Consider the following 18534-nt stretch of genomic DNA (forward strand, 5'->3'; position numbering starts at 1 on the left):
TAAGAAATACCACATAGTTACTTAGATAAAGACTTTATTAAACATTTTCTGCAGATGTGTAGAAATATCAAAGTAACATCAGTCTTTTGAGTCTTCATTGGAAGACGGCTGCTGTGAAAGTTGGAGATCTGAGGAAGCAAAAGAGTTACTCAGACATGTCCTGATAAAAATAAAATGACAAAGCTTATTAATAGTGAAAAACTCCTGCATGATAAAACAGCTGCTTCTCAAAGCTCAGTAAAACCTAGTTTATTGTGAAATGTTCTTTTGAACATGAGGAAATTAAATCTGTTGCCCAAGTTAAGCAGTGCAGTGAATCACATGACGGAAAACAAAATTTAGGGTAAAAACAAAGTCTAAACATGAAGGATGATATTTTTTACTAGCATGCTTATTTTCTGTGTTGAGTCTTTATAGACAAAAAGCAAAGCAGATTGGAAGATTTAAGAGTTGAGCAAAACTACAATTAAATCATTAGTTGTCAGAGTTGCAGCTGAAATCTCTAATCTCCAAAGATGAAATGAAAAATACAGAAAATACCATTAAACATATGACCCTAAGCTTACTGTAGTGTGTTAAATAAACTGCATAACAGTAACTGCGCCTCAATAAGCAACTGGTTATTCCATCTAAACTGTAAAAATCTACAATATTTCTCTGTATTAGTAGACAACTGAGAGCTTCGCTGAATGAGTTTTTGGTTCTTACTTACCGGATTCTCTGTAATCCACCTTAGTAAGGAAAAGACCGTGAGCTGGAGCAACCAGACCTTGAGGGTAGGAGTAAGTGTCCCGAGCCTCCAGAATCTCTTTTAACTGGGACACTGACAGCTTCCCCCGACCTACACCCACCAGGGCACCAGTCATCCTCCTCACCTGCCGCATGGATTCAGAATTTTACAAGAAACTTGGTGGATAAGATGATTGTTAATCTTTGCTACAACGTTCACATTTGTGACTTGTAGGATTCACTGATCACCAGCAGATAGCACTGTTTACACTGAACTCCAAAACAATCACACACATTAGCAGAACTATAAGAGGCATTTCCAAGAACAAACCTGTTTATAGAGAAAGGATTGGCTTGTAAAAGTCAGCTCCCAGAATGGGATCTCTCTGCAAAAATAAAGAGCACTAATGTTATGCTAATAATGTCTCTGATGCACATTCACAACATTCTTATCATGAAGCCACAACATAATTTGAATTGAACGTACACACAAATAATAAATAAAGACTATGAAACATTTCAAGTGTTTAAAGTGTGACATTACAACAAAAATAATAATATGTAATAGGTATAATATTATAATTTCACAAAGGACAGAAGAACAAAAAGACAAGTATGAAAGTTCAACAAAAGATAAAAAACTACAAATAAAAATGTAATTTAGAAATGTGGAAATTACTGGAGTTTAGCATTCAAAAGTGAATAGTTAAATGTCCCTTATGTTCGACATTTCAATGCTATCTCTGCATGGACGGAGTTGGAGGCTGATGTGACATCCTTGTGAAACATCAGACAGAGAAGAAGTTGTGAACAGATTTGTTTAAATGTCACATAGAGAATATGGCACCACATCGTAGGCCCAGCAGGATTACGCGTAACCTCACAGAAAATGTGAATCATTTTTCTGCAATTTGACATTTAATTAATTTAAATTAAGACACACGCACACACACACACACCCTGAAACCCATTTTAATTTTGGGAAAGAAAGAGACAACCAAGCAGGCACAAGGGACGAATTGGGTCAAAAACAAATTTGACTCTGTGCTTGCTGTCTGATTACATTTGATATGTATTAAACACAGATACATATTTTTATAGCAGGGGTAACATAGAAACTCGGTGCTGGCACTATCTCTAGATATAAAATGGGTTTATGCAGTGGTTCCCAAACTTTTTCAGCAGGCACCCCCTTCACTGATGGCAGTGATGTCAAGCCCACAACTCCCCCTTTACATGCACCAAAGACACCTACGAAGAAAAAGTCATGAAAAAGTCATGACTTCAGCAGTTTTCTTTGTGTTCTGGATGAAAAGCTCCCGAGTGGTGTTGTAAATGGTGTCTGTTCATTATTACTATTACTGGACCATTACCAGGTCAACCCAGGGACATATATGCACCATCATATTTTATTTATTTTTTAGTTCTTGAAGTCTGTCTTGTTGGTTCATCATAGTTTTTACAAATTTAAAAATTTCCAAGTTTTATTTAGCCTCACTGCCCCCCAGTGATGACTCGTCCCTCAGTTTGGGAACTACTAGGTAGTAGTAGTAGTAACTTTATTTCGAGCAGATGAACAAAACCAATACCAAGATGTACATATACATAACCAAAAAAAATATATATATATAAGCTCGAAAAGGAGTGGGAAGAAGAAAAACTTATTAAATCCCACCCCTAGATAACACAAATCAAAACCTTACAATACAAAGGATGCACGACACAATACCAACAATGGTCATGAGTAATACCAAACAATAGTAACGACATGACTTAATACCAACATTAGTTAAGAAGACTTAATACCAACAATGTTAAGTTCACTATTTCCAACAATGGTAAGGGACAATAATAAATAACTTAGTATTGTTATAACTCATCTTCACTCAAAAACAATATGTAAATAGACTGTAATATAAATAGACTGTAATACAATCATAAAGATTGTATTAAGCAATTTCTCTAAGTGGTGTTTATGTTAATAACAAATTCATTAACTTGTGTGTATTGTCCCTTAAAAAGGTTGGCTATTAATATGAACCTGCTGTTATTGGAGACAGCTCCCAACAACAGTAACACGTTCTGTTTTTGAGTCTATACTGTGCATTAAAATAAACAAGGTTTTGGTGAGTCAGCTGCCAGTAGGGGGCGCCCTCTGAACAACCGATCCACTACTTGCCAGCCCTGATCTGATATTTAAAATGTGCATGACCATTCATGTATGGAAATGTAACTATTAACATCATCACCACTACATACATAATCACAACAATACTGTAGTCTTGAATGAATGAAAGAATACTTGAGCATCACACTTATAACAACATTATACTTATAAATAACCCTACATATATTCCTCTGCATTATATTTCATCAATACCATTGCTTTATACTTAGCTTTAAATTGATAAATAGAAGAGCATTGCTTAAGTTCTCTCCCCAACCCGTTCCAGAGTCTAACCCCGCAGACAGTCACACACATACTCTTTCTGGTGGTTCTAACAGGTGGATATTTGAAATTATTACATTCTCGTAAATTATGTTCTCCTTCTCTTACTTTGAACATAATTTGAATGTTTGCTGGCAATGCATTTTTACTTGCCTTATACAATAGCTGTGCAGTGTAAAAGTTTACCAAGTCATGTAATTTAAATAATTTTGACTGTAGAAATAGTATGTGTGTGTGGTCATAGAATCCAGCTTTATGAATGGTTTTAACTGCTCTTTTTTGAAGTTTAAAAATTGATTGTAGGGAAGTCTTATAATTATTACCCCAAATTTCCACACCATAACTTATATGGGGCAAAACAAGGCTGCAGTACAACAAGTAAAGGGCTTTGGAATCCAAATTAAATTTTACTTTATTCATTATTGCAATATTTTTGGAGATTCTATTCTGTATGTGTTGGATGTGTGGCTTCCAATTCAATCTATTGTCTATAATAATTCCTAAAAATTTGTTTTCCAACACCTTTTCTATTGTTACACCATTTATTTTTATTTCCAGTTCAGGATTTATGACATTACCAAAAATAATCATTTTGGTTTTGCCTAAATTTAGTGATAGCTTATTAGTATCCATCCATCTTTTTATTTTTTCTAATTCATTATTCATTATATTTATTAATGTGCTATAATTGTCATGGGAATAGAAGATATTTGTGTCGTCTGCAAATAATATCATTTTTAAAGCTTTAGATACATTAAAAGTATCATTAATATATAAAATAAATAATTTTGGACCAACTATGGACCCCTGCGGCACTCCACACTCAATGCCACGTCTCTCTGACTCATGATCACCCATCTTCACGAACTGTTCTCTCTCTGTTAAATAACTCTTGATCCAGTGCCAAGCTACTCCCCTTATGCCATATCGTTCCAGCTTTTTCATTAAAATTGAATGATTAATTGTGTCAAAAGCTTTCTTTAAATCAATAAATATTCCAGCTGCATATTTTCTTTTGTCTACTGAATTTGTAATTTCTTCTACCGCTTCAAGTATAGCCATTGCGGTAGATCTGTTGGCTCGAAAACCATACTGGCCTTCATTCAAAATTTTACACTTGTCAATGAACTTTTCTAATCTCTTGTTGAAGAGTTTTTCTAAAACTTTTGAAAACTGTGGGAGCAGAGAGACTGGTCTGTAGTTTGTGAAGATGTGTTTGTCACCATTTTTAAAAAGGGGTATGACTTTAGCAATTTTCATGTTTTCAGGAAATGTTCCAGTCTGAAATGAAATATTACATATATGTGTTAACGGTTTTTGAATGCCATCAATTACTTTTTTGACAATTTTCATATCTATGCCATAACAATCAGTAGACACTTTATTTTTACATTTATTAATCACTCCTTTAACCTCCTCCTCACTCACATCTGAAAGAAAGATGGTTTTGGAGTTCCTTTCAATAACTGGATCATCTTTATCATTAGGAACTGGAATTTCTGATGCCAGATCAGGGCCAACATTTATAAAAAAATCATTAAATTTATTTACAATATCATGCATATCAGTGATATCCCTGTTTTTGTCCACAAAGTAGTGTGGATACGTGTCCGTTTTGGTTTCACCTTTTATTAACCTGTTGAGTATGCTCCAAAATGTATCATGCTCTGAATCAGACTTCTCTTTGTGTTTAAGTATGCAGGCACATGCAGTGGCTTGTAGTACAGCAGCACGGCGGTGTTACAGTACACAAGTCATGCCACCAGTTGGCAGTTAGACTAATGCCTGGGCTTTGACTCGGTTAATCCAACACATTAAACATTGTGCTGCTTTGCAGTACTTTTAGTCATTGTCCTGCTGGAAGGTGTGTCTCTGTACCTGTCTCAAATTTCTGCAAGACTGAATTTCCCTGTTTTTCCATCATCCAGGAGACAAAAGCAGAAATAAAATTTTAACCATATTTATTTGCAAATCAATGAGGAAGTTCTACCATTTACTCCATTTGCAGTCTTACTCAGAGCTAATTTAGGACCCAGAATTAATCTACACACCTCACACTACCCTGAGGCTAGAGAGACACCCCATGGTGCCACCCGCTCCACATCCAAGACCAGTTTCCCAGTTCCTGCCTTTGAAATGAACCCCATCGCTCCGTTGGTTGGGTTTGTTGTAAACAGTTTTTCTTAAAGGTCAAAATTTTAACTTTACACACAGATGCACCTGTGTTATTTGGGATGAAGCATTCCAGCTCCATCAGGGGAATCTCTTATGTTGCTTATCTGATTTATGCCCTCCCTGCCTGGCTTATGAATTTTGGTTGGTGGTAGTCTTTAGGCAGATTTGGTGTGGCACCACATTCTTTCCATTTGCTAAGATAGTTTGAAAATCTGCCATTAAATCTCTCATTTTCATTTTTACAATCCAATCCAGATTTAAGCTTCAATACAGCTTTGTCCCTGACGTGTTTGGAGAACTTCTTGATCTTCTCGGTGTGGCTTACTTCGTGGTTCCTCATTATTAGTGGTGTTAGAGACATCAGGGCCTTTCAGGACACTTGTTTACACAGTATGTCAATATCATGCAACTTGTTAAACTAATTGTGTGGAAGACATTACCATTTTCTTAACAGTCTCATAAAAAGGGGTTAATTTAGATATTCATAAAAGCCATCATCATATCACACCTCACCAAAAAGCAGATATTATACAAAAATCCCCTCCCCCCCTTAAAGATCCATCTAATTTTTTGTTTTATTTTAGGTTCTCTTTTTGGCATCTCCTATTTTAAGCTTCTTTTGCATCTTGCAATGCTTTTAAAGCACCATGAGTCATCTTGTACATGTAATGTGCTAAACTAACTAACTTGGTTTGCCTAAATTACAGGTTATAATGCAAAAAGTAAGAAAAACTACCAATATTTTACAGCGGTTTTCAAGAAGTAACAAATACTAAGAAACAAACGAGGCCAAACAACATGATATTTTTTCCATTTGTTAATGAAAAAAACCCCAAATTTTAAAAGCTTCTTTCATAAATGGTAGTTTTTCAGTTCTCTTAATTTAAACATGACATGACAGCAGATACTGGTGTTCCAGCAGGTTCCACCTTATGGCAAACCTTTGACTTCATTCCTGGTTTGAAAGTGAAAATCTAAACCATTTTAATATCTTCTGAGTGGAACAGAAAGGACTTTTGTTTGCCTTAAAGTGGCTACACCAGAGGTGTCCAAAGTCGGTCCTCAAGGGCTGCTGTCCTACAGGTTTTTGATGTATTCCTGTTCCAACACACCCAGTTTTCATTAAATGGATCCAATAACCAATGAAGATCTGCACAATGACCGATGTTGATGGGATGGAACAGGGATACATAGAAAACCTGTAGCATCCTGGCCCTCGAGGACCAGAGCTGGACACCCCTGGGGTACATCTCTAATAAGTTAAAATGATGGAAGTTGAAGTGGATAAAGTTGGAATCTCCAGTGTTTAAAAACAGACTTGTGTCTCCACAACCCTCGTTTGCATACCTACAGTCTCCCTGCCACTGATAAGCAGTGGCAACAACCATGATTGCTAAAAAAGTAATAAAAAGAAGTCCTTTAGAAATGATCAGAACCACTGGATTATTCATGTAAATATTTACAGATTTTTCACAGGGCATTTAACTTTTTAACCAACTGGCTGCCAAAGACATCATTAGAGCTTTTGTGGTCTGTATATGGAAAACTGATTTGGCCAGGCGCCTATCAAAACGCCTCCAAAATGTGCCTCAACATGTGGTGAATGCATTCCGAGTTCGCAACCTGAAGATGTTCCCAATGCACACACCAAGCAAAATCAGCCAAAATGAGCCAGAATGGTCCGAAAGGCACGGGGCTCTGGCAGCCAATGAATTAAATTTTTTTAATAACTTTTTTCCCCGATCTGCTATGTTTGTTATTAATCATTCAGTCCCAGAAGAGAAAAAACTCCAGGAAATCACAAGAGCCCAGTGTTGATGATGAGCACATAAACTTGTAAACTGAGCTGTTGCTCCTCTGTGAGGATAAACCAGAGCAAGTGAACATAAAGTACAGAGTCGTTTTGGTTTATAGTTTAAACCAAAATGTTGGAGGAGGAAATATCTTGACCTAAAAATGATTTGTTTAGAGATCATTAAAGCAGTTATAGATCATGTAACATGAATGTCTAAACTAAATATTGAATATCAAACTATGCATACCTATCAGACGTCGACAAAAATAAAAAACTAAATCAGCAGTAACTTTGTTTCTGCAATATCAGATGTGTTTATGATATGAAATGTAACTACAGATTCCTTCATATCCATCTTGCACTTATATCTTAAAAACTGCATCTTTTTTCCTTCATCACCACAACAGATTAACTACTTTCAGTGAGAATAACATTATGTACACACGGGTTGCATAAAGAGCTGTTCAGGGATAAACGAATAAAAGATGTTTTACATGTGGACAAAAAGAAAAACACCTCATTTTTTTGTTGAATGGGGGCCACCAAAGGCGTCCCACATCTGCCCGTTAAAGGTTAAAAAATTTAGTTCAACCTTTGGCTTTTCAATAATTTATCCCTCAGTTTCTTTTCGTTCTATCACTGTTACTTAGAATAGTGACTTCATGAAAAAATGAACATGCCGCTCAGCTGCAAGCTTTCTATTGGACCGTAACTGACATGACACTGACGTTGGCCTCCTTTATGGTAATACTACGGAGATTTAAAGATTGAATAGGCTTTTATTTCATCTGGCAAAAATGCATCATGGAAGCTTCACTGCAAATTTTCTACTAAATATCTTTCAGATCTGTGACCTGTGCTCACAGCTTGTTATAGCACCACATGTGCTGGGGTTGAGGGACTGTGTGACATTTACTCTGAGTACCCAACAGTCTGTTCCTGTCCATATTGTGCACCATATTTCCAGGACAAATAATTAATGCTCCCAAAAGTGGTATTTGGCATACAGAGCAACCCCCATGGACATGTAATCTCACAGAGCCTGCATGACCCTCTCTCTATCTCTCTGCCCTCACTCTTCATCTCCACTTTGGATTATACTGGATTCTCATTGTCTTAAGTACATAAACCTGCTTAACATCTAATCACAAAGGGCAGATTAATTAACACAAACAGTGTGTCTACCAACATAAACTAACAGCAGGATGTGTCGGCATGTCGGATGGCAACTAACCCCCTCCTTTTTTCTTTTTTTCTTTTTTATTTAACATGGTGAAGTTGCATAGCATCCAGCAGTCCTTTGAAACATGTGCTGGTATTCTGACAAGGCAGCTTTTAGGATAACAGTATAGCAGGATCTTTCTGTTTTCACATAAAATGGTTGAGTGTTTATTTAATCGATCATTTAAAATCAAAGCTTTTAATAATTTTAGCTCATTCTGAAATGACAGACTGTTCAAAATACAGATATATAATTACTGGATATAAAGATGCTTGCAACAAGAAGAGCCATTCAGGTCTTGTGTAGTTGTGCTAAACAACAAGTTCACTCAAAGAGTAAATAAAAAATTAGGATGGAAATCTGTGCTGATGCTAAATGCATATATCAGGGGGTGTCTAAAGTTGGTCCTCTAGGGCAGGGATCCCCAACCCGGGTCCTCAAGGACCGGTGTCCTGCAGGTTTTCAAAGTGTTCCAGCTGGAACACACCTGACTCGGACTCAGACAAACTCTGCACATGTCTGCTTAATACACACTGATTTGAATCAGGTGTGAATCACACCTCAACGTGCTCTTAGATCAGTGGACTAGTTGCTTTTAACTGTCCCTCAGACATGCTGTAAAACCAGGGGACAGAGCCTTGTCAGTTCTAGCTCCAAAAATCTGGAACAGCCTCCCTCTGCAGGTTAGACAGGCTAACTCCCTCGCTGTCTTTAAAAGCTGTTTTAACACACATTTTTATTCTCTGGCATTTTAGCAAGACTGACTTGTCATCGGTGTCCTTGTATTTTAGTTTTAACTGGTTTTTTTTCATGTATCTCTTATTTTACCATTTTATTGTTATTTTATTTTCATAAACTGTTTTTGTTCACTTGTTGTTTCTGTACAGCACTTTGGTCAGCTGTATGTTGTTTTTAAAGTGCTTTATAAATAAATATGGTATGGTATGGTATGGTATGGTATGGTTGCAGCAGGGACACTTGAAAAAACTTGCAGGACACGGTCCTCGAGGACCAGGATTGGGGATCCCTGCTCTATGTATTCCTGCTCCAACACATCTGACTTAAAGACACATTCAGTAACTTTTTACTTTAAAACTCCGCGTCCAGACTTGTTCGATGACACAGAGGTATCTGTCCGGTGAATTTCTAGAGCCTCTGCTACTTGGTACTGTTCCGAGGCTGAGAAACTGCACTATACAACTTTGTGACATATGACGTATGATGTATGACGTGACGTGACGTGACGTGACGTGACGTGGCGTGACGTGGCGTGACGTGGCGTGGCGTGGCGTGGCGTGGCGTGGCGTGGCGTGGCGTGACGTGACGTGACGTGACGTGACGTGACGTGACGTGACGTGACGTGACGTGACGTGACGTGACGTGACGTGACGTGACGTGATGTGGCATGGCTTGACGCTTCGCTTCAGGGTAAAATAAGGAACTGGCTACTTTGAACACGCAACGTCTCTGATTCAGCAAAGAAACACAAGATTAAAAGAGAGAAATGGAAAAAAAAAAAAGAGTCATCCTCAGATCGTCTTTTGCTGGCAGAAAAGAGTTAACAGGTCAGGTAGGATGCAAGACGGATGCCGTCGGTAAGTGGTACGTGATGGGGAAAATGGCAAAAAGTTCTGCTGTGTGTCTTTAAATTAAATGGATCCAACAGTCGACGAGGTTTTGCACAATGACTGATTGATTTGAGTCAGGTGTGTTGGAGCAAGAAAACATAAAAACCTGGAGGATTTTGGCCCTTGAGGACCGGAGCTGGAACGACATCTCCATGGTGTGTTGTACATAAGAGTTTGTTTTACTGCTCACAAATGGTTTAGGTCTACCTGTGAAAGTATTCACGTGCAAAAGAGCTTCCCGGTTGTATGTCCACCACATCCAGCGTCTTCACAGGGTTCTTGAAAGCCATGTCAGAGTTCACCGCCCTGAAGCTGCTGAAGTCATGTGTCCCAACTAGCAGGGTAGCAGCCTCACGCATGGCTTCCACATCCAGCTCTCTGAAAAACAATACACTTCATTGTAAAAGCAGCAAAGATGTGAGTCCCTGGAGTAAAGAGTCTTTTTAAGTCAGCATACATTTACAATCTTATCATGATATTGCCCAATGACCTGGAAGCGACTTGCCTGAACAGCAGGGTCAGACAGAAGTGCTCACATCAAGTACAACCTGTTTTCAGGCCCCCTTGTTCTGCTTCCCTAGTAAACTTATATAATATTAACATCATGAGGGACGAGGCCACGTGAGATAGCGGCGCGTGTCGATGAAGAACTCATTTAAGGAGGAGAGCTCTACAGCTTCATATTTCTGTCACTACTTAAATACAAGCTGACAGGGAGAAGGGTGGAGGAGGGATACAGCGAGCAGGAAAATGGAGCAGTGGGCTGAGTGACTCATTAATTAAATTCTTAATGTACAGATTTAAAATGTTGACCCTGAGAGGAATAAAGTTGTGAAAGTATCTACACATTTCTTTCGTAGTGCTTTCACATGTAAAGTAAAGATGATGAATGAAGTAGAAATTCCACACGCAGTGGATTTCTCTTGGAAGAAAGACGCTGAAGCATCAAACTATATAATTCAAAACTTTAAAAAGGTTTGGACACAGCGTAAAATGGAAATAGAACCAAAGTGCAATGATTTGAAAATCTCATCAACCCATTTTTTCTTTTTCAAATCTGACAAAAAAGAGCAAAAGCTGGAGCAGGAGCAAGAAAAGGCGGGAAAAGTTACTGACATGAAACAGCCCGAAGAGCATTTGACAACTAATTAAGTCAACCGATGTCAGGTCAATCGCAGTGCTGTGCTTTTCAGAGGCATCTCAGATGGAAAGATGGACTGATCTGTGACAAACAAATGTAACATTGTGATATTATCACCAAGAGTCACAAAACCAGGAGGAATCTCTGTGCACACGGGACAAGACCGAAGGTCAAAACTGGTTGCTTGTGATCTTCAGACCCTCAGGGAGCAATGCATCAAAAACAGACATGATACTCTACAGGAAACCTTTTCATGGGCTCAGGAAGACACTCAGAAATCTCCGGTTGTTCTGGATGTGCCCTCACATGCAGCGTCTGATGCTGTCATAGCCGTTAATTAAAAACCTCTGTTTATTAAAATATGGAGTGTTTTAAAAAGGAACTGGGATTGTTTTTGTTTTGAATGATGAGGTTTGAAAAATGGACGGTTCTTGTCTGCTTCACTGTGCTGTAAATGTTTTGTTGTTCCTGAAAAACCTCTAAGTGAAAAGTTAATTTTGTTTTATCTCTCCTGCAACTTCTTTTCATTTCTGATGCTCTCATTTCTCCATTGCGATGTAGTTTTAACTTTTGAAAGAGGCTGCATTGTTGATATCTGACTTCAGTTTGCTGTTAAAATGATCTACAATAAAATCACATGAATACTCAGTCTGAGTACAGGTGTAAAAATTTCCAGTCACTTTGGAAGTGGAGTCTCCTGGCTTATAACGTCCTCTCACTGGGGCCTCCTGTTGAAACTGGTGATATTAAAACATAAACAGTAGTGATCTGGTACAGTGAAGTCAACAACAGTGGACACACCAGTGGACAGGTCAGAGGTAATGACCAAGCCAGGGTGTGTCCTCTGTTGTGAGTAGCCTGTGTAACGTCTTACTTAAAATCCAAAGACTTTAAAAGACTTAAAAACTTATTTGCATACAAAGTCAATAACTTTTGAACAATATGTATGTTAAAATAAAAAAAAAAACATGTTAGTAGTGGATGGATGTTAAAAAGTCTGAAAATTCTTAAATAAAACTTAAATCAGCTGTTATATGTCAGTTATTTGTTCATTCTTGTTTTATTTTTGCATATAAACACATTTTTACAACAATATAATAGAAATAAACTTTGTTCTAATGTTGTGTAATTGCTGAGTTTGAACAAATCAGAAAAAAAAAAAAATCTGAATGATATTTTTTGCAGTGGAAGAGATGGAGGTGGAGCTGGTGTGATGACGAGGAAGCCGCCGATCAAAGACAGAATGGAGATACGTTGCCGAGACAGAGACGCTCCGGGGAGAAAAGACTAGATGAATGCAGAACATGAGAGAGGGATAAAGAAGCAGAGAAATTAGGAAAGGAGGGAGAGCGAAAGAGATGGAGGTTAAAAATGAAAAGGAGAGAAGGAGAAAGGAAAGAGATGGGAAGTTGGGGAAAAAAAAAAAAGAGAAACCTGGCTAAAATGCGTGGGTGCTGTTCTGTGTATAAGCCTGCAGCTTATCTTGCCCTACTTATTCCCAAAAAAAGCAAAGAGAGAAGAGCAGACAAATGCTCAAACATACACTCTCTGAAATGCCCCCTCCTTCCACTAAAAGCTAAAAGAACATCGCCTAAGCTTCAAATCCCTCAACATTTTATCTCTTTACATACTTTATCCATCTTGTCTCCTCGATACATCCTTGCAGTTTGTTTTTGGGAAGTGGGCTCAAATAAAACATGTTCACAGTCCCATCTAGTTTATTTACATGTTTGAAGTCCCACTGGTCCTGCAAGGCTTGTCATGAGCTTACTGCACGGATGAACAGTTTGAGCTTTCAGTCAGAGCATGATTCTCATGTTTGCAAACTAAAAAGAAGAAGAAAAGGTTATATATGAATGAATTAAGAGGCTGTGTGTAAACTGAGATCACTCACATGTTGCAGAGGTTCCAGCACAGATTGCAGTCTATGAGGGGGAGCAGACTGTGGTGGGCAATACCCAAAGCTATACGATAGATGTAGGTACGAGACTTTGCACAAAAACGGGCATGGAAGTCATTTGGAACACGAAAAGCCTGTGTGATTCTGAGAAAAGGAGCACAAACATAAAATCAATCCATTACATTTAGTTTTCCATTACATACATTATATTGCTTATAATATATTGAAAAAAAAAACATTTAAAATCATAAAAAGCCACTTAAAAAGAACAAAAATCAACAAATGTCTTTATTTCCACTTCCAATAGAGGCAGCCACCAAACGCAGATGATTCAAGAGTCTTATTTATACAGTTTGCATGAAAATCTGAATGAGAAATTCACATGAAGTTCCCCCTGCTATCAGATTCCTACAACTGCTGTAAGAACCCTGAAAAGCAAAGTGTTTCTAAACAAATTAGAGTAGTTAGCTACACCCCAGCTCAAAAGACAAGACTTTTAGTGAAAGGAGGCTGTGCTTCTACTAGAAACAAACGTGCGAAACGGCGCTTTTCCAGGCATTTAACGCTAACTTAACTATGGATATAGCTGCCCTCGTGCATGATGTTATTGCAGTTATCAAGTATTTCCTCAAAGACTCTTCAATGCTTACATCTGTGCTTTGTAGAAACAAGGGGATGCAGCCTGCTACACCATTGTGACACTGACAACATAAAGCAGATAAGCACCCATTAGTGTTTGCCAACAGACATTTGTGTCTGTGCAAAGAGAAAACAGCCAGTGTATTGACATGTGCCTGAAAATGTTGTGGATGGTGAGTGGTAGTGACATGCAAGCATGTCGGAATAAATGGAGGAATGACAGCATTGGTGATCATATCCCCACATCGTACATTTCTGTGCACATGTGTATGTCTATGTAAGCGTGTGTTATGTGCCTCTGCACAAACAGAAACTAGGTTACGTTTCCAGGGGAGGAGATAGAGTGCGACACGTGGCAGAGGAAACCCTTGCGTCTGCCTTCAGCGGCTGCTCCAATGCAAAGTGACAGCTTTCGCCAGGCCCCCCTCAATACACACACCCAGATAAAATTTTAATAAGCAGTGTACAAAGCATGGTCTCACACATTTGGGAAGTGGAGCATTGTTCAGCATGGCACCATTCTGCTATTCAGCAGTTTCCTCAAGAAAAGCACCACTGATTTTAAGCTAAATTAGGCCCATTTTCACAGCAGCACTGAAGACAAATGAGAGCTACTTTTTACAGTGTGCAGTCTATGTTTAAATCTCTGGAGGCGGCAGAACTAAGCTTTGAGCCAGGAGATGTACTGTGAACAAAACCAAAAAGATAATTCAGGTGAGAAGTCTGTTTTGACCAATCAAACTATGTCATTTGCTTTTCTTTTTTTTTTTTTTTTAAGATAAATAAAGGATCAAAACTTCTATCCAATCTGGACACATATTATATGTTTCTTTATTACCACTGCCGATGGCTTGATATTCTGGCAGCATGTATGTATATGAAGCAGTTATATAACCACTGAAAGCCCTTCTGGGAACGGATGTTGCAAATTAGCATCTGCTTGAAGCACTATGATACTTGAATATGAGAGCTGGTTTTAGTTAATTCACGAATTCTGTTAAATAAAGAAAGAAATGTTGCTGCTTTGCCATGTCTCTACTGAAATCAAAATGTGTTTACGTTGGATATTGCCATTTTGCTATCTATGTATGTGTGTGTGTGTTAATAGCTGCTATAAAGCAAACAGCAGAGATGGGATAATCCTTCCTAACCTTCTCTCTGCAGGTTTAAGGATTAGCAGGACGATGGGAGCTCCCCTTTCCTTCCCGCTCTGTTACCCGCGTGCTTCCCAAATGTCTCATTGTGTTTCACACTTTCTAACTTCACTGAGTGTTTCATCAACAGTTGGTCTGATCCTCCCTGAGTGACTGACCCTGACTCCCTTCCCATTGCTATCACATCTATCCTTTGAGCTTCCCTTTTTTTCTTTCCATGAAAAAAAAGGTGACTAAAAGAATATAAAAACACATAAAGGCAGTGAATCCAGTCATATATGAAGATGGTGTTGAAGAATGCACAGATGTGATTTAGAGCTGTGAGGAAGAGATGAAAAAGAAAAGCTCAGTGGGGGTAAAAAATAAAATAAAAAGCAGATGAGACAGGTGTGATTTGAAATAATTATCTCCAACACAAAGATGTCCTTGATATGGACTCCATTCTGTGTGCACCGTGTACACTGGTGTCATGTATGTACCATATGCACCTGTGTCTTTTACTAAATGACAACCAATGACAATGGAATGGAAAACCAATGACAAAGTGTTTTTTTTTTTTTTTTTAGTTGAAGCTTAGGTAGCTGTGTGTCATTTCAGCACAGAAAGGCTCAGAGCTTCAAGCTGAGCTGCCATTTTGACTGAGGAAGAGTTTAAACTTATTATAGGAGCAAAGAGGCGACCATAAAAGTAAGGAATATCATGAAATTCTGAGAGGTCTAACCAGTTGGAGGAGCTAAAAGTTAGTTTAAAAAAAAAAAAAAAGAATAAATAATAAAAATAAATTTATATAAGGGCCCTCATTCACTTAGGGCTCTTGCTGGCTTTCCAGGAACAAGTGGGAGGAGTACAAATACGTAAATAATATCAGGGACTTAATACCATATGTCACTAAACTTCAGTTTTTTTGTGCAAATGGCTTAATTATAAACAGACACAGTGAAGAGGCAAGACAACACTGTGAAAGCAATAAAAACAGTAAATAATGAGAAAGTAGAAATACCCATCTTATATGTAGGGCTCGGAGATACATTGATTTCATCAACTGATTCAAATTTGCTGTTTATGACGATCTAATTTATGAAAATAGAGATTTATTTTTTGTTCTGCCAGCACTTTTTGGGCTTCCGTAGATCATAGTGACGTCAGCGAACTCCTGCTGGTTTCCCAGAGAACCGCATAAAAACATCAAGATGGCAGAGAAGCGCTTGTTCTCAAAAAAGGGAAACTTTCATTTAAATTACCTCATTCCCAAAGTCGGGGAATGTTTTGGTTATTTATTCTCAAAATACTCTAAAATGACTAACTATTTTTCTTCCAGGAGGCACTTTTATTTATTTATTTTTATTAGTTTTTTTAAATGATAGAATAAAGTTACACAAGTGAAGTTAAGCCTATTCTTTAATGTATGGTTAAACCTATAAACTTGCTCACTGTGCAAAAGAACGAAGTGCAAACATGTTGAGTTTTATATGTTCAATGTTTACAGTGGCAGCACCTGCCATCTTTTTTTTTTTACAAGCTTGTTTAAAAGTTTGTTTAGTTGCCCTTTAAATTCAGGTAAACTCCTTTGTTGACTGCAATAAAAGCATTTTTAAAAAAAAATAATTTTTGACGTTGGTAATTTATTTCTTATTCTTTAACAGCGAATTTAAAGGGGAATCAATTGAAATCAGAAATCAGATTTAGTGTTAAAAAAAAAATAAATCAAAGATTTTATTTTTAGGCGATCTCACCCAGCCTTACTTATACGAACTGTAAAAGGTTTTTGGCTTAAACCACACGTCTAAGGAGGCGCAACTCACCTAATTTGCTCTGTACGGAGCTGGAAATTTAGAGCTTGAACAAGAATATCTGCAGAAAATGGTGGTTTATCGTTCCTGCGCTGGATATCAAAGTGTGCAGAGTTAGAGAGGGCGTGGACACCCGTGTCTGTCCTGCTGGACACTGACAGTGATACCGGATTCTGTGGCCTCAGCCTCTGAATCGCTTCCTGCATGAAAACAGAGAAATATAAAAGGCTGTGTTAAAAAAAAAAAAAAAAAAAAAAAGATAAAAAAGAGCTGTAAATGGCAGCACAATATGATATGGTGGTATGTCCCCCCCCCCCCTCCTTTTTTTTATATTTTATATCTTTAGCAGAAATATAGATATAGAGTATGGACTGTCCAGACTGGACAGGACTGAAACCAAGTTCCCTGACTAGAAGTGAAACAGGATTGTTGTGTCAGTCCACATCCAAGACCACAAAGGTGTTCATGAGTATCGAGCCTTTTTTAAAATTTTTTAGTAATTACTACACTATAAACATAAATGGCATTTGTTTAACAATGCCCTTGTATCAAAAGACTCCTGCCATCCAATGTGAGGTGCAGAATTATTTCAGGTAATCATAGCAAGTCATAACTGTGACCTGTAAGAACTATTAACCAACAAAGTAACTTTGTAAATGTTTCTGGGTTTTGTTTTGTTTTAGAATTACAGTGGGCCCTTAGAGTTGTTTACAGCATTGATTTATGTTTTTTTTTTTTTTTTTTACGCTTGTTTATAGTATGGCAAAATCTGACTGCCCCCCAGGTGACACCCGGATAAAAGACAATTATATTCTAAAACATATTTAGAACAAGCCAACTTTTATTGGGGTAAACCTAAGATATCACATTGTAAGTTAATGCAGCTTGTAATGCACTACCGCATCATCTCACCAACTGCTAACAATAATGATAATTTCTTGTCAATCCAAACTCTTTACATTTATAAAAAAAAATTACCCAAAACTCACATAAAAATCACTAGATGTGACAACTGTGCAAATTTAAATGATCAATCAGGCAAAAGAAAATCTGATAAGACTTTTTTTCTTCAGTTTTTCTTGGTATCAAGTATTTGTTTATCTATCTATATTTATATTTGTTGTGATGCATGTTCATTTTTCTCTGTTGCTTCCTACACTTTATTTAATTCTAAAAGCTGCCTAACAAGTGAATTTCTCCACTGTGAGATTAAATACAGTCCAAGTCTAAATAAAACTCACCTCTAAGTGATCCTGAACTCCTTTTTGAACCAGCTGATGCGGAGGGACTTTAACAACACCACTGCAGACATAAAAAAAAACAATTTTTTAAAAAAAAGTTAATACTAGCACTTTAAAATGTGATCCCATCCTCCCTGCAACTCACCTGTATTTTGTTCCAATGTACTGAAAAAAAATTAGGTAACGTGCCGAGTTGGTCATGGTTTACAAATATATTATTTGTAGTGAGTTAACACTGATGGATGATTTTATGTGTGCAGCTTTGGCATTACACACAGTGAAGCTGTTTAAGCCAGGAGGCAAATGTTGACTTTCTCAGACCTGTGCGGTCATGCGTCCTGAACAGCTGCAAAAGACTACAAGTACGAGAGTAACCAGAGGGTTTTTGTAGTCCGGAACTTAAGTACAAACTCAAGTTACAGCTTGTCCAAACGTATTATCAATAAAAGCTTGGGTTAATGTGCCACTTAGGAATCATCCTAAGAAAAAACAACCTTGATAAAGGTCTTGAACCAAACAGTGGCTCTACGATAACAAGCATGTCGTATTAACAAAACTACATGCGCGCGCGTTACTAACATCCGCCCATGTGAGACTCAGAGGTGACAAGAACAGCAGAAGGTAAACATTTAAAGCTCCGATAGATTAGTTTTGTGGTCGAACTATAAAAT

At 37.7% G+C, this 18534-nt stretch overlaps 1 protein-coding gene across 1 annotated transcript; it reads right to left on the bottom strand.

Annotated features, from left to right (window-relative positions):
- Positions 1 to 22: 22 nt before the first annotated feature.
- Positions 23 to 18286, bottom strand: pusl1 (pseudouridine synthase like 1). Its single transcript, XM_079242718.1, has 8 exons — positions 18009 to 18286; positions 17864 to 17924; positions 16635 to 16822; positions 13034 to 13183; positions 10206 to 10376; positions 1061 to 1115; positions 713 to 875; positions 23 to 128 (listed from the first exon to the last, which is right to left on the bottom strand). Exons 1-8 carry the CDS (start codon positions 18062 to 18064, stop codon positions 79 to 81), a joined length of 894 nt encoding a protein of 297 aa, XP_079098844.1. The 5' UTR covers positions 18065 to 18286; the 3' UTR covers positions 23 to 78.
- Positions 18287 to 18534: the final 248 nt, after the last annotated feature.

Source organism: Telmatherina bonti (genome assembly GCF_933228915.1).
Source record: "Telmatherina bonti genome assembly, chromosome: 6".
In the NCBI taxonomy this organism is placed as follows: Eukaryota; Metazoa; Chordata; class Actinopteri; order Atheriniformes; family Telmatherinidae; genus Telmatherina; species Telmatherina bonti.

Bases quoted from the DNA above. Each gene is read 5' to 3' on its own strand.
- pusl1 (XM_079242718.1), bottom strand. From the start codon at position 18,064: ATGACCAACTCGGCACGTTACCTAATTTTTTTTCAGTACATTGGAACA. The intron at 17,925-18,008 runs GTGAGTTGCAGG...TTATGTCTGCAG, and splicing joins TACATTGGAACAAAATACAG to TGGTGTTGTTAAAGTCCCTC. The intron at 129-712 runs GTAAGTAAGAAC...TTGCTTCCTCAG, and splicing joins GGTGGATTACAGAGAATCCG to ATCTCCAACTTTCACAGCAG.